At 42.1% G+C, this 14938-nt stretch overlaps 1 protein-coding gene across 1 annotated transcript; it reads right to left on the minus strand.

Moving 5' to 3' along the window:
• Nucleotides 1-6210: 6210 nt before the first annotated feature.
• Nucleotides 6211-11523, minus strand: LOC137898787 (endothelin-3). The gene is made up of 4 exons (XM_068742834.1): nt 11454-11523; nt 10647-10851; nt 6772-6900; nt 6211-6292 (listed from the first exon to the last, which is right to left on the minus strand). The coding sequence occupies exons 1-4, from the start codon at nt 11521-11523 to the stop codon at nt 6211-6213; spliced, it is 486 nt and encodes a 161-aa protein (XP_068598935.1).
• Between the last annotated feature and the right edge of the window lie 3415 nt (nt 11524-14938).

Here is a 14938-nt window from a genome sequence, read left to right on the forward strand (position 1 = left end):
TGTAAGTGGACATTGAACGGCTGTGGAGTGGTTTGGATCTCGGGTTCCATCTGCCTTCTGTTAAAGACTAATGTGAACATAAAGTGTGCACTTTCACATCCAATCAGCTTTTTGCGGTTTTGAATTGGGAAGGAGAAAAGGCAGAATCGCCTCATCAATTTGATCATGAGAAATGTTTGATACAAGCCAGAAGAAACAAATGCAGCATTAAGCCGATAATCGTTTATCAGCATTCGGCCGATGGGAGCTGCTCAGTGTCGGTATTGAGAAGGCCGATAAAACCTTCTCCTCTGCCGCGGTCTTCATCAGGACGCAGGTGTGATCCAGATGATCCAGACAGAACTGGCTGGAGATTCTTTTTATTCTCTTTCATCATCCTACAATGAGAAACTTTGGGGATGTTGTAATCAATGTTGGAAAGATTTTCTTTTTACATGAAGGAAATGAAAAGGAGGGTCTTTGGCTTTAGTGATGATGCTGTCTGTGATTTGGCTTTAGTGACGAGGCTGTCTGTGATTTGGCTTTAGTGACGAGGCTGTCTGTGATTTGGCTTTAGTGATTAAGCTGTCTGTGATTTGGCTTTAGTGATTAAGCTGTCTGTGATTTGGCTTTAGTGACGAGGCTGTCTGTGATTTGGCTTTAGTGACGAGGCTGTCTGTGATTTGGCTTTAGTGATTAAGCTGTCTGTGATTTGGCTTTAGTGACGAGGCTGTCTGTGATTTGGCTTTAGTGATTAAGCTGTCTGTTATTTGGTTTTAGTGATGAGGCTGTCTGTGATTTGGCTTAAGTGATGAAGTTGTCTGTGATTTGGCTTTAGTGATGATGCTGTCTGTGATTTGGTTTTAGTGATTAAGCTGTCTGTTATTTGGTTTTAGTGATGAGGCTGTCTGTGATTTGGCTTTAGTGATTAAGCTGTCTGTGATTTGGCTTAAGTGATGAAGTTGTCTGTGATTTGGTTTTAGTGATTAAGCTGTCTGTTATTTGGTTTTAGTGATGAGGCTGTCTGTGATTTGGTTTTAGTGATTAAGTTGTCTGTGATTTGGTTTTAGTGATTAAGCTGTCTGTTATTTGGTTTTAGTGATGAGGCTGTCTGTGATTTGGCTTTAGTGATTAAGCTGTCTGTGATTTGGCTTAAGTGATGAAGTTGTCTGTGATTTGGCTTAAGTGATTAAGCTGTCTGTGATTTGGTTTTAGTGATGAGGCTGTCTGTGATTTGGCTTTAGTGATTAAGCTGTCTGTGATTTGGCTTAAGTGATGAAGTTGTCTGTGATTTGGTTTTAGTGATTAAGCTGTCTGTTATTTGGTTTTAGTGATGAGGCTGTCTGTGATTTGGTTTTAGTGATTAAGTTGTCTGTGATTTGGTTTTAGTGATTAAGCTGTCTGTGATTTGGTTTTAGTGATGATGCTGTCTGTGATTTGGTTTTAGTGATGAGGCTGTCTGTGATTTGGCTTAAGTGATGAAGTTGTCTGTGATTTGGTTTTAGTGATTAAGCTGTCTGTGATTTGGCTTAAGTGATGAAGTTGTCTGTGATTTGGTTTTAGTGATTAAGCTGTCTGTTATTTGGTTTTAGTGATGAGGCTGTCTGTGATTTGGTTTTAGTGATTAAGTTGTCTGTGATTTGGTTTTAGTGATTAAGCTGTCTGTGATTTGGCTTAAGTGATGAAGTTGTCTGTGATTTGGCTTAAGTGATTAAGCTGTCTGTGATTTGGTTTTAGTGATGAGGCTGTCTGTGATTTGGCTTAAGTGATGAAGTTGTCTGTGATTTGGTTTTAGTGATTAAGCTGTCTGTGATTTGGTTTTAGTGATGAGGCTGTCTGTGATTTGGCTTAAGTGATGAAGTTGTCTGTGATTTGGCTTTAGTGATGATGCTGTCTGTGATTTGGTTTTAGTGATTAAGCTGTCTGTGATTTGGCTTAAGTGATGAGGCTGTCTGTGATTTGGCTTAAGTGATGAGGCTGTCATTATGTGGCCAGGCGCAGAGCGCTCTGTGATCCCAGCGGTCACGCTGTGCAGAATTCACTCTTGTAGCTGCCGTGGCCTTTGCTTCACCTTACTCCCGCGCCACAGTGGAGAACAAGTTCTGACTGTTTGCAGGTGATCCGAGGTGAGAACTAACGTGAAGTTTTCAATGCCACCTTTTTTTTTAAATATTTTTTTTATTATGCATCTGGAAGATATTACCTGCGAAGGACAGGACATGTCTAAGTGTTTAAGCTTCCCCTTTAACCCTGGGGTCATTCTGTCTGGAGCTTCTATGTACTCCCTGTGTCTGTGCGGTTTCCCTCCGGATTCTCCGCCGTCCTCCCACCTCCACATTGTCCATAGGTGCGGGTGTGATTGTGTGCTTGTCTTTCTTTATGGCTGAAATTTCACCTGATGGCTCCAGCATAGACTCGTGACCCCTATTTTAACTCCTGGTTTTGAATACAAGGATGATTGCTGCAAGGATACTTGCAGCTTCTGTTGATGTGACTGGGGGGACAGCTGCCGACGGCAGGCCTCACACCTCGGATCGATGTTATCGCAATCCTGGGCTGCTCTTCCATGTTTCTTCACGCCTGAATTTTTCAGTGTCGGCTGGATCTCTCTCACCTTTTGTGATTGATGGTGCAAAGCAGGCGGAACCTCTGAGGATGAGATCAACGTTTGATATTTAAAGCTTCGCAGCCTCGGGACAGTGCAGGACTCAGGATAAAAGGAGAGAACGCTGTAAAATATCTATCCACAAACTCGTCTCAGCTCACGGCAGCAGCTTTGTGACGCTTTTCCCACAGTCAGGAATGATGATTCGGCAGATGGAATGAACAATAGTTGCGTTGTGTGTGCCCCCCCCCCCCCCCCCCCCAGCAGATTTCACGTCGAGTCGGTTAAAATGTTAAACAAGCAAAGTGAAATCCAGCCGGCGTAAATCAGCACAATAAAGAAACTGCCTCACCAATATAAGGGGGGGGGGGGGGGGGGTCAGTTGAGACGGAACCAAAGTGTTGGAGCATTCTTTAAGCAATCCATTTGAACCAAATGAGAGGAAATGATCGTACAAGACAGTGTGGGGTCCTTCAGAGTCGGACTTTATTGGTTCTGCTCGTTCACAGCCGTCCCACCAAACAGGTAGCAGGCAGCAGGCTGAAGAAAACCTTCTGACCTCCGTGTTGAACAGCCCGCTCCAGTAAAAACAGAGATTATGAACATAAAGGGTGGGGGGGGGGGGGGGGGTGTTGCAGGACCAAAATGCAGCAGTGGGACTCGAAGAGACTGGAAGGAAGAATATTCCAATCTGAAGAGTCAGCCAACGCCAGACTCTTTCCCAGAGTCTCAGACGTGAGTCAGATTCCCAGTCGGTTTACAGCTGAACTCACCTTCCACCTGTAAAAGGTGACTAACAGCTGAAATGCTGAGCCCAGGTCACTCTCAGCACTTAGTCCAGCCCGTGTTTTATATTTCATGAGCTCCCTGTCAGAGAGCGAGTAAATAATTGGTAGAATTTGCATTGTAAAGATTATTAGAGTTTGACAGGTGTTTTATATTAAACAAATAACCAGACCGGGTTTTCTCCAAAGTAACGTTGTGAATATTCACATGTCCCGATGCTTTTCGATACGTTACTCAAAAAAGTATACCTGTAAGCGAAAATGAGTAAAAAACAAACGTCTCATACACAAAGTCACAAACTGCAAAATAAGTCAGTCTATTTTTTTCTTTAGAGTTTTAGAAACGGATATAAAATAAGTATTTAAGCTTTTGTCCTAAATGTGTGCCTTTATTTTTAAAATATAATAACACACAGATTGTAAGGCAACACCGCTTCATTAGAATACTGCCCACTTGGAATATAACCACTATGATGTTTTAATTGTATTTAATCTTAACTAGTGTGCTGATTTTTTTTTTAGCACACACACAATAACTCTTACAGTCTTTTTTCCCCCACTTTTATTTGAGTACAAAAATACATACGGTACAGAGATTAAAAAACAAAACACACTCATAAAATAATTTTGTATATCTACAGCATAAAAATATAGAATATATATTTTATGTATAAATAATACATCTAAGTTTGGCAGACAGACTGTTTCATATTATTTTTAATATAGCGTCATTCCCAGCTCGTCTATTGAAGCAGTTTTCCTGAAGTATCTGTGAGTTTTTTTCCTGCACATTCCCTACCAAAACCAATCCCTTTCGTTCTACCTTTAAACACACATTCCAGCTGTTATTAGAAGATGAAAAAGAACGCCAGGTCAATTACATTTAATCCAGTACTTATTTTTTCCCAGGAGTCTCAATGTCGTATAGTTCAGCACAGGATGTTCATTCTGCATGGGCCGGGATTCAAACTCACACCCTCAGACCAAAGGCCAGGTCACAGATTAGTTGAGCCACAGGGTGCATGAAAAAGAAATTCAACTATCAAGACAGAATTCTGAATTTTTTGTTCTATTAAAGACAGTTCTCCTGGGACCATAGGGTTCCATGAACAAAGAAAATCAGAATGTATTATAAACCACTTCCTGTTATATGTCTAGAACTCTTAACACAAAACCTGATAAAATTTTGTGGCAGGGCATTAAAGGGGTTTTAATCTTACTTAACGGACAGGGACAACATTTTGTCCATAGGTATACTGCACATCTGTGAGAACAAAAATGATGCGTGGAGTTCCACAAGGATCAAATCTGGGGCCCTTTCTGTTCAAAATTTCCATGGTCCAATCACCTCAGATGATAGAAAACAATCAAATAGATTGCCGTAGTTATGTAGATGATACTCATCACCAGGGGATTATGATCCCATAATTTTATCCACTGCGAAATAAAAATAAAATAAAAAAAAATATATATATTTTTTTTTTTGTGTGAACTGCTCAGTTTACTGATTTTAAATGTGTCTTTTGACTCAACCTTTATCTACAAATTTAATTTGCATGAATAGAATAGATTTGATGGTGGAAACAGTGATAATATTTTTATTATTGATATTATAATTATTAGTGGTAGTAGCAGTAGTTGTAGCAATAGTAGCAGTAATAATAATAATCATAATATTAAAGAAACAACAATAGTGCAGAGCTGCATAGAATGATTTATTGTGAAACATTCTAAATTGGTTCCAAAAGGATTTCTGTTTATTTAATTATTGATTTTTTTCCATAATGATTTTGGACATCAAACATCTCTCCAGGAAGAGTTTAAAGCCATGATTCATCTTATTCTGCCCATTTAAAGTATATTTAAAACTCTTTCTGCACATAAAAACCCTGGGATGGATAAAGAAAGGTAAGAATGGAGTAAAAGTATGCAAGGACAATCAGGACAATGTACTACTACTAATGTATTTGGTTACCATGGAGCTCATTTAATTGATTTCATAATTAAAGGTTGTTTTGTCCAACCAAAGGTCCTCAACATTAGCACACACAAACAATAAGTTAAGATTGTTAAAATAATTCAAAGGAAAGAAAATCCCCATTTGAGAACTTGTGGTTTTTTTGCATGAAATATAAACACACAATATATTAATATTGTTGTAGTCGTTAATGTATTTTATAATCCTTTACAGTATTAACTTTATGCTTCAGCAAAACTTTTATATGCATCTTTAATTAGATAATCAATTAACTAGTTTAGTAAAAAGTACAATATTTCCCTCTGAAATATAGATGTATTATCTGAAAGTCTTCCAGTCACATTAAATGGGTTTAAATATGCTTAAATAAAGTCAGAATATTTAGGATATAAGACTAAAAACAGAATAATTGATGCCGCTTTTCTGAGGAAACTGAGATTCCCAATCATGTGAGGGCAGAAGAATATGAGGGATGAGTACTACATCTATTTCCTGTCTGTAAAAGTCTCTGTGGAGAAAACCAGCCATGTAAAATATGAAGAGGCGTCGGCAGCTCGTGAAGTAGCCCCCACATTTAGGGTCACGGACATGAGTCAATGACTTTTTCTCCCACGTGTCTTTTTATGGTCAAAGCGACCACAATTCGAACATCATCTGCAGTTGTGACGAAAAGATTAAAAACATTATCCACACCTGCCAAACAGATGTGGGCAGAGTGCCGGCATCCTCTGGCGTTCCTGTCTTCCGGTAATTTATCCATCAATCGCGCGACGTGAAACGCGTGGATCTTGCAGAACCATGTTTCCAAGTGAGGAGATTCCTTATGCAAAGTCCACGTGTGTCTACCTTCCAGTACATGATGTTCATTCCATAGCGGGAACGCTGGGCAGAGCTGCTGTCCTTTTGTCGGCTTCGGATACTGCCGTGTGGGGTCTCCTCGGCCTGCTGGGAAAAAACACACAGAGATGCTGCAGATCAGATGCTCCCTTCAGGCCATCTAAATCCACCTGGAATTCACAATGGAGGAGTGACCGCCACGGATGGCTTTTCCTCTCTAGTTTCTAGGTGTATTTATGCTGGTACAGTTGGCCTACCGATGCAGATCACCATGCGGATGGTGTAAACCCAATTAGAAGGGGAATGAGCTGCTTGGTGGAGGTTTGTGCTCTCTGAGTGCTTCTCTAGTCTATAATATTACTCCTGGTTTCATTATAAGTTTGGCAAGTTAAGTTGTAAACATACAAAGAAATGCCTGCATTCCCGTTTGTCTGTATCCATTCCACCGTGCTGCCCGTGTTGCCTTTCCCAGCACAGTGGCGCAGTGGGTTGCGCTGTTGCCTCACAGCAAGAGGTTTCCAGGTGTCTCGTCTATGAGAAAGTGGATGGATGGATGGATGTTGCCTTTTCGTCAAGCGATAACTCACCTTTTCATGCAGAATCTGCTGCAGTTGGAATCTCTCTTTACGGCACAGGCACAGCGCTGGGACGTCCCGGCGGAGCGCCTCGCACGCAGAGAACCCTGGTAGCTGGACATTCCGTACGGAACCGTGCGCCTAGAAGAGCAAATTATACAAGAAAGGGTTGAATAAAAGGTAAATGAACCTCTTTCCTCCGACCAGTGCGTAATTCTATCCGTGTCATGACGGACTGACCATCGCTAGCATCATGGATCCACTCCATAATGATCTGGGTCCTTATTTGCCATGCCTGCCTCTCGGGGAAATGTGTAGATTATTAATCCTATTGCATAAAATTGTGTGCGATGAAGCCTCGGGAGTTTGTTGATTGTTTTCTGGCGGAATGCCTCCTAAACATGTGACTTGACGGTCGTATTGTTTTGCTGCTCTCTGTGCATCTTGAACTCACCACATTGGCGTCTGGACATCTTCTCTTTACTCAGCTGAAAAACGGCAATCTGAAAAATGCAGCCTCGTATGTTGTCTTTGAACTATACAAATCTCCGAACCGCAGCCAGTCGCCTCAACTCCTTTTGCTCCAGCCCACAGTTTAACATGCTTGAACCTTAGTCCTTCTGTTCCCCCCTCCGATCCCAGATTTCTGGAATAGAAACTCTCATTTTCTTCACTCGCCTCCCAAAGCGACTTCAGTTGTTTTTTTTACCCTCAGGAAGCAGCAGTTCATGACTTCCAGGTGAAGTTGACAGGAAACAGAAATCCAACAAACCAGGAGGTCTCCAACCCGGTAACGTCCGTCCAACTTCTGGACAGTTGTGAAGTGTTTTAGAAAGAAACCATTTCTCCAACTAAATAATAAATGCTTACAAGTTCAGCTGTAGAAAACAATTATACACTCTAATGGTGTCATCAGTATGTATGATTGTTGTAGAGGAGGCTACAACATCTGGCAAAGCACTGATTTAACATGTTTTCGATTGTTCCTGACAAGTAAAACGTTTTCTTAGGACACCCTGCTGTGTTACAATGGTTCTTGGATCGAGCAAAGGAAATGAAGACAGGCAGAAGTCAACTCACTGCAATGAAGCTTATTTCAAGCAGACAAAGCAAATGCAAGCAAAAAAGTTCTTCTCATAAATCTGGACTGTGCAGTTGAGGGATTCGGCCTCCACCCCTTCACCACCTCAACCCGGGAGACCTGGTACCTCCAACCAAATCTCCTCCATCTGAAATCTCTTTCATGGAGTCATCAGACGGCTTCCCTTATTGGTGTACTTCCTGTTGGGGTCCAAACACCAAATAATACAGTCTTTTACTCTCTCCAGTCTCTCCTGGTTGAAATAGTTGTTGTTTGAAACTCCTTTGGGAAACCGGTTTCTGCAACGCTGTGAGATGGAAGCCAGGTTCTGTCGAGGCGAAGCTCAAAAATCAAAAGACGGCAGCCGTCATTAGCATGCTCTGACATGAGCACGACTCACAATGGCTTATTTGGCACGAATAAGTACAAAGACTTACTTAACCAACATAGAAGAATGGAAAATCAGATGAAAGAACTTGAACCATTTCCTTGTGAGCAAAATGAAGTCCAGATTCAAAATACTTGATCTCAGGACATTTGGAAGATCATCTGAAAAAAACTCATTATTCTCATTATTAAACTCATTATTAAAAAAACTCAATATTCCTAGGAAGATGATCCATCTTCCTAGGAATAATGAGTTGGGTTTTTTTAAATGCCGCTTTGGACAAGCATGCCTTAATACCTATTCTTGACCAGATGGCCGAGGAAGGAACAGAAAAGTCTCACGGCTCAAACTCGTCTCCGTGGGGGCGGCGTTCTTCGGAAGATCGGCGGTTTGAAACGTGACACAAGCACCAGTCCTGAGTCCATCGTTCAAAATTAAAGTGCAGATGCAGGCTGGCTTCTTTAATTTTGAGAACCTGTTCTTTCAGCATATATGTCAACTTTGCGTAGACTACTTGGACGTGACGTTCCAAACCACAATGACGGAGTCCATGTGTCGGCCAAAGTCGTCCCCGTCTGCACGTTTTCTCAGTCTCATTTTACTGTTGCTTAAGTGCAACGGACTGATGGCCGGAGGTGCAGCAGTTAGTGTACAGAGAGAAGAGCCACACAGCGCTGGGGGGGATCCGGTGCTGAGAGCCCGTGTCCGAGACCGCTGTTCCTAACCGCACATGCTGCCTCCGGTCCATCAGGAAGTCAGTGATCCACCTACAGAGGGAGTCCAGTCTAGAAGTCTAGCTGGAGCAGTCCCGGGACGATGGTGTTGAACACAGAGCTGAAGTCCACAAACAGGATCTTGGCATCGGTTCCTGGGGAGTCCAGATGCTGCAGGATGAAGTGGAGGGCTGCGTCGTCCACAGATATGTTGGCTCGGTAGGCAAACTGCAGCGGGTCCAGGAGGGGGGTCGGTGAGGGTCTTAAGGAGGTGTGGGACCAGGCGCTCAAAAGACTTCATGACTGCAGATGTCGGCGCCACCGGTCTGTAGTCACTAAGTACTGCGATCCTTGGCTTCTTGGGGACAGGAACTATGGCGGAGGATTTGAAGCAGGCTGGCACATGACAGTATATATGGAGGCCTGCTGGCTGATGGAGGTGCAGAAACCTCTGAAACTGCAAGCGGGAAAATAAAGAGAATAGTGCAGCCTCAAACCCACGACCATTGGGTTGCAAGACGAGCACAAATTAACCACAGGCGCATCGCTGAACCTCGCAATTTGGGCCTGGCTGGTCAGAAACTAATAAGGGCCTCGTAACGGACACTTCTACCCTGAAGTTGGGTAAAAAAAAAAGCGATATTCGGCTCTCTGGGCTCAATGGCGAGTTTCAAATAACAATCATGAAAGCATCCCGGATTTGAGCAGAGCAAATCACCTCACTCCGGGTTTGTCTGAGAGGAGGCCGGCGGTCTGAGACTTGGGAAAGCCCTGGAATTAGGTGTACCGGATTTAAGGAGAGACAGCATTAGCGCACGCTATCTTCATCATAAACATGCTTAATGGCTTTGAATGGTCAATAACCATGCGGAGTCATTTTAAACACTTTCCCTGGGGATTTCTGCACGTCTTTGCAGAAGCAGGAAGCAGAGGCTGCATCGTTCTGCAGGCTGGAAACTTTACCTTTGGCCACACCCTTGTCAAAGCTTTTATAATTAAAGAATAGATAGAAGAGATTATCCAACAGCGTGCTGCCCAGAGGCTGGTGGACACAAAAGAGTGCGAAACTCTATTCATATTAATGCGATGCTGAAGACAGTTGAATGTTTCAAAGGCAAATGCTTACTTTTTTCATTCCAGAGATCAAAAATGAATTTCAAAGGAAAGGTTTTTCAACTTCTGGCAAACCACGTTCCAACATTTCACAGCTTCATGTTTGATAGTCACGCAGCTTTAAATGCAATAATTGTCCTGGAGGCGACTGCAGGAAGAGCTCTGTTTTTACATCCCGAGGATTCCATTGTTTTAAGTGGTCTGGCCTTTCATTAATAAACAGTTTAGTTTTTTTCCGTAGCCAATCGGCCACCGGCAGAAGTCAACTTAATGTTCTTGAGAGCTCAGGGTCTAGACAAGTCCAAATTACAACAACTCTTTACAGTTCCGTTTAAAAAGTCCGGATTCTTTGGTAGCTTTGTGTTTCCAAATCCTTTCATAGCACAAATATGAGGAGTTTTCCTTCAACACACAGCTTAGGGCTCGTTTATTTAGGGCGTATACCTGAACTCACGCGGTAAAGACTTATTAAATGCCGCTGGGACTGCTTTGAGCGGGCTGTTTCTGATACCAGATTGCTTTTGTCTTCTTTGACCCCGTTTTGAATCCTTCACATGTGAGCTGAGGACATTTGGAGGGAAAAGACGCTTACTCGGGTGTGTTGATCCAAATGATGTCCAAATGGCAGTAATACACACACTCCTTGTCTTTGTACGTGTAACACGTGCATCTCTTTGTGCGCCTCCTGGCTCCCGGAGGGTCGCAGGTGACGCCCGGCTGCGCCATCCCGGAGAGGTTCTCCTCACAGCCCGCCCGCACCCCCCGCCTCTGGGTGGCATCCGCACCAGACGAGGAACCTGCAGGGTCGGTGCGAGAACAGGTAAAAGTTCCTCCTCTGCATTTTGTTGAAGTAAGTTACAACAGTTGGTGCAAATCTCCGAGCCGACCTGATTGGCGGATTTGTCGACGAGCAATTAATTAGCGACAGCTTTAATTATACGTTTAATAGTAATAATAATAATAATAATAATAATAATAATAATATATTATTATTTATAATTTATAATAATAGACGTTTGCAGCTCATGAAATGATTTGCTTTTATTCTCTGCATGCGTGTCTAGCCGTTTTGGGAAAAGCGCGAATCCGAATCATCTGAATTCAGTGATCAATAATCATCAATCAACACCAAAAACTCTACACTTGTAATGTTAGGTTTGTCATATTCATGTTTACCCACATGCAAAGTTTTGTAATCTCATCCCCAATTTATACGGGATATCATTAACAGTATCCCGTTACAAATCGATTAACCGATCATTCTTATTGCATTGATTGATAAATCGGTAACAATAAACTGCTTGCATGGCTTCATCATTTATTTAAATTAGCTGTCACTTTTGCAGCATTAATATTTTAGCAACAATTAAAGCTCTATAATTAAGGGAGTCCCACTCACCGTTCGCCAGAGACGCCGTCACCACGACCAGAAACAGAATTCCCACATCAAGCGATGACGCAAGAGCCATCACGCACGAATGCAGCGCAACATACGGACCCGCTGCTGGACAGGTGTGCAGCGACGCCTCTGCGTCCCCTTCCCTCAGCCGGACGGTTTTAATACGCGCTGCAAGTCAGAGGAAATGACGCCAATCACTTCCTGTCGCAGCTTTCAGAATAAAAGTAAACACAGGACAAAATTAAATCAGCAGAAAAGTTATACAAATATATTTTTATAATCTTTTTAATTTTTATGTCTGTGCCTCTTTTGTTCCCTTCCTTAATTAGAATATTAAGGGGGGGGGGCACACATAGATAGACAATCATTCACAAACACATTAATACATTACGGACAATTTAGACTCAATTCACCTAAATTGCGTGTCTTTGGAGGTGGGAGGAAACCAGAAAATCCGCACAGACAGAATTCAAAAACGGAATCTTCTTGATGTGAGGCAACAGTGCTAACCACTGCACCACCGTGTCACTATTAATGCTTTAAGTTAGAGTTCCACTCAAATGATAGAGTAAAAGTGGCAAAATTCTGCCTTTTAGAGCAATAATCTCAATTTACAATATGTCCAGCCCCAACCAGTGTTTAAAGTCCCACACCTTTAATGATCACCATGTTCACCATGATGGATGATGAACGAAGCCACAGAACAAACGCTGCTCTTCCCAGAGGACGACCCTTCACGACCAAGACAACAATTCTAACAGGGATTCTTAGTAAATTGTCTTCACAGTTTCACGAGACAGCGTTCAGAAGTCATCCGTCCTTCTTCTGCTCATTCCAGGGGATCTTGAGGCCTTTTCAAACCAGATTTGTTATCCCTTCACTGAGGTCCATGCTCTCATTCTTTATACTGTATACAATCCCTTTGGATTGGGTTTGATGCCACGGAGCTGCAAGTTCCATGCCTAGAAGGATTTTAATTTGAAACACAAACAGGAAGTGCTGAGTAAAGACACATGTAGCAAACGTTTTTTGTAAAACATTTTTAATAAGATACTCAATGCAGAGTGAAAACTTATGCTTGAAATGAGAAAGGTGCTATTGATTTAGAGTACCTTAAACAGCAGTGTCCCGACTCTAGACTCTGCTGTCTTTGCAACACAGGTTATTAAATTGCAAAGAATTTAAATGCCCTTGCATCAAAGAGAAAATAGCAAAGTAATAATAAATAACAAAGACGTTTTTATTTTATTCTGGGTGTGGAATCCTGTTGCTCATACAAGCAGGTGCCTGACTGCATGAGTCATTAACCATGACTCGTTTTATGAGTCCTGTGCATCATCCATGACTCGTCCAAAAATTTTAAAAAAAAGTCATATTTGTGAGACAACTCATGGAAACAACGCTGTCCGCTGTCTTTTGGCACATTTTGGGAAGACATTGTTGCCAGAAAAATCTTTTCTAAGCCTGTACTATTACTGGTAATCTTTATGCAAAGCAAAAGTCTGGAATTTATGAGTTGCAGTCTGTGTGGTCACTTGATAATTGAGAACTAATTCTCATTTCCAAAGACGACCTGGACCTATGTTACAGGTTTTGGTGGTGGGAGGAAGCTGGAGAACCCGGGAGAGAACCCACGCAGACACGGGGAGAACATGCAAACTTCTGACAGAAAGACCCCAAGCCGGATTCAAACCTATGACCTTGCAACAGCGCCACCCACTGTGCCACCGTGCTGCCCACAATGCTGTACTTAGATTTCTTTTGAGATACATTTTGTTGCTTTTAAAAATGACTAATTTAGAAAAACTTAAGAAAACCTCTGAATACAGAACCGACCACAAAAAGAGCAGCATCAGGAGTGGATCCAGCAGCAGTAAAAACTAACACAATCAAGCAGTGCAATAAAACAGTGCAAGTTAGCAGTTGAAACGTGTTTATGGATCCAATACAGAATTATCAAGTGTTCACGAGTCTTATAGCCAAGGGGAAGAAGCTGTTGTTGTGGCGGGAGGTTCTGGTCCGGATGGACCGTAGCCTCCAGCCCGAGGGGAGCGGGTCAAACAGTCCGTGTCCAGGGTGAGAAGGGTCCGCTGTGATCCAACCTGCACAGCCTCCGGGTCCTGGAGAGATGGCAACTTACAGCTTACAACCTCGTCAGCAGCAATTACAATGCGCACATTTTCTCAAAGACGACCTTTTAATAATATCCCTCTTATATCTCTTACTATCTCAAAGTGTGTTTTTTTGTAAATAACTTCTAAACTAATCATGATATCAACGTGAATCCAATTGCCAAAGGTTTGTTTTCATGTTTAAGGAATCTAAAAATCTTGATAAAATCAATGTTGGGCCGCACTTTGATATTTTTTGGTGTAAATCACGATGAGGGACTGAGGTGTTTGGCGGAGGTTTGCGCTCTCCCATTTTATTATTTTTTAGATTTAGATTTTATTATTATTATTATGATTATTATCCATTTACATAAATCGGCTGTTTTATTGATCTCTTTTTTAAGACAGACCTGTGCGCAAAAAAACGAAATGACCGTTAAATCTAATTATTTTTGTATCATTTCATGATAAAGAAAACCGTCACAGGTTTAGCGGCAATAACTGTAAATATTAATGTAAACAGAATGTAAGACATGAGAGATAAACCCTCTGGATAGACACTCTTCTCATAAATCACAGCTTCACGTGCCATCTGCTCGAACACTCGACACCGATTTACCAGGTTCTCCGGGATCAAGTCAATAAAATTCGCCCCTCCCCCCCACAGAGAGCGAGCAGGTAATCAGATGGAGCCCCCCCCCCCCCTCCTGCTCACGGCCATCGCAGCATTGCTTTATATTTGAATCAATGTGAGTTTTTCCCATTTTAAGATTTAATCTTAATAACTTTTAATTATATTATAATTATATTTCAGGTACCTCCCGCTTTTGTGGCGCCCCCTGGAGACCAGGGTGCCCTTAGCATTTATATTGCCTATTGAACTCAAGGTAGGTAAGTCTTGCTCAGGCATGCTCCGAGATTAGTTTTCATGTGATGCCGTCATGTGATGCTTAAAAATAAGACTTACTCGCAAGTAAAGAACATTTTTCAACAATCATGAATCATGTCGAACTCATAAAGTTTGCTGTCAAAGAAATTTCAAAGTGCTCAGGGCCAGAGCAGTATATTCTGATATGTTGACGGGTGCCCAAGTAAAATCCAAGAAATCCTCACCTGCAAAGAGACTCTTCATCCGTCCATTTCCATCCAATTTGCTTGTCTTTGCAGGGTTGGGGTGGGAGATGGAACACATCCCGGGTGATGTTGGGAAAGAGGCAGGATGCTCCCTGGACAGGGCTGCATATTTGCCTGTAGATTAGCCTACTTCGTAACATGATTAGAGATTGACACTATGAAAATGAGTGTTTTATGTCAATCTCTAATCATGTTATGAAGCAGGCTAATATGCAGCCTTGTAACGTCTACAATTAAATA

The sequence above is a fragment of the Brachionichthys hirsutus genome, chromosome 8, assembly GCF_040956055.1.
Source record: "Brachionichthys hirsutus isolate HB-005 chromosome 8, CSIRO-AGI_Bhir_v1, whole genome shotgun sequence".
NCBI classification, from domain to species: domain Eukaryota; kingdom Metazoa; phylum Chordata; class Actinopteri; order Lophiiformes; family Brachionichthyidae; genus Brachionichthys; species Brachionichthys hirsutus.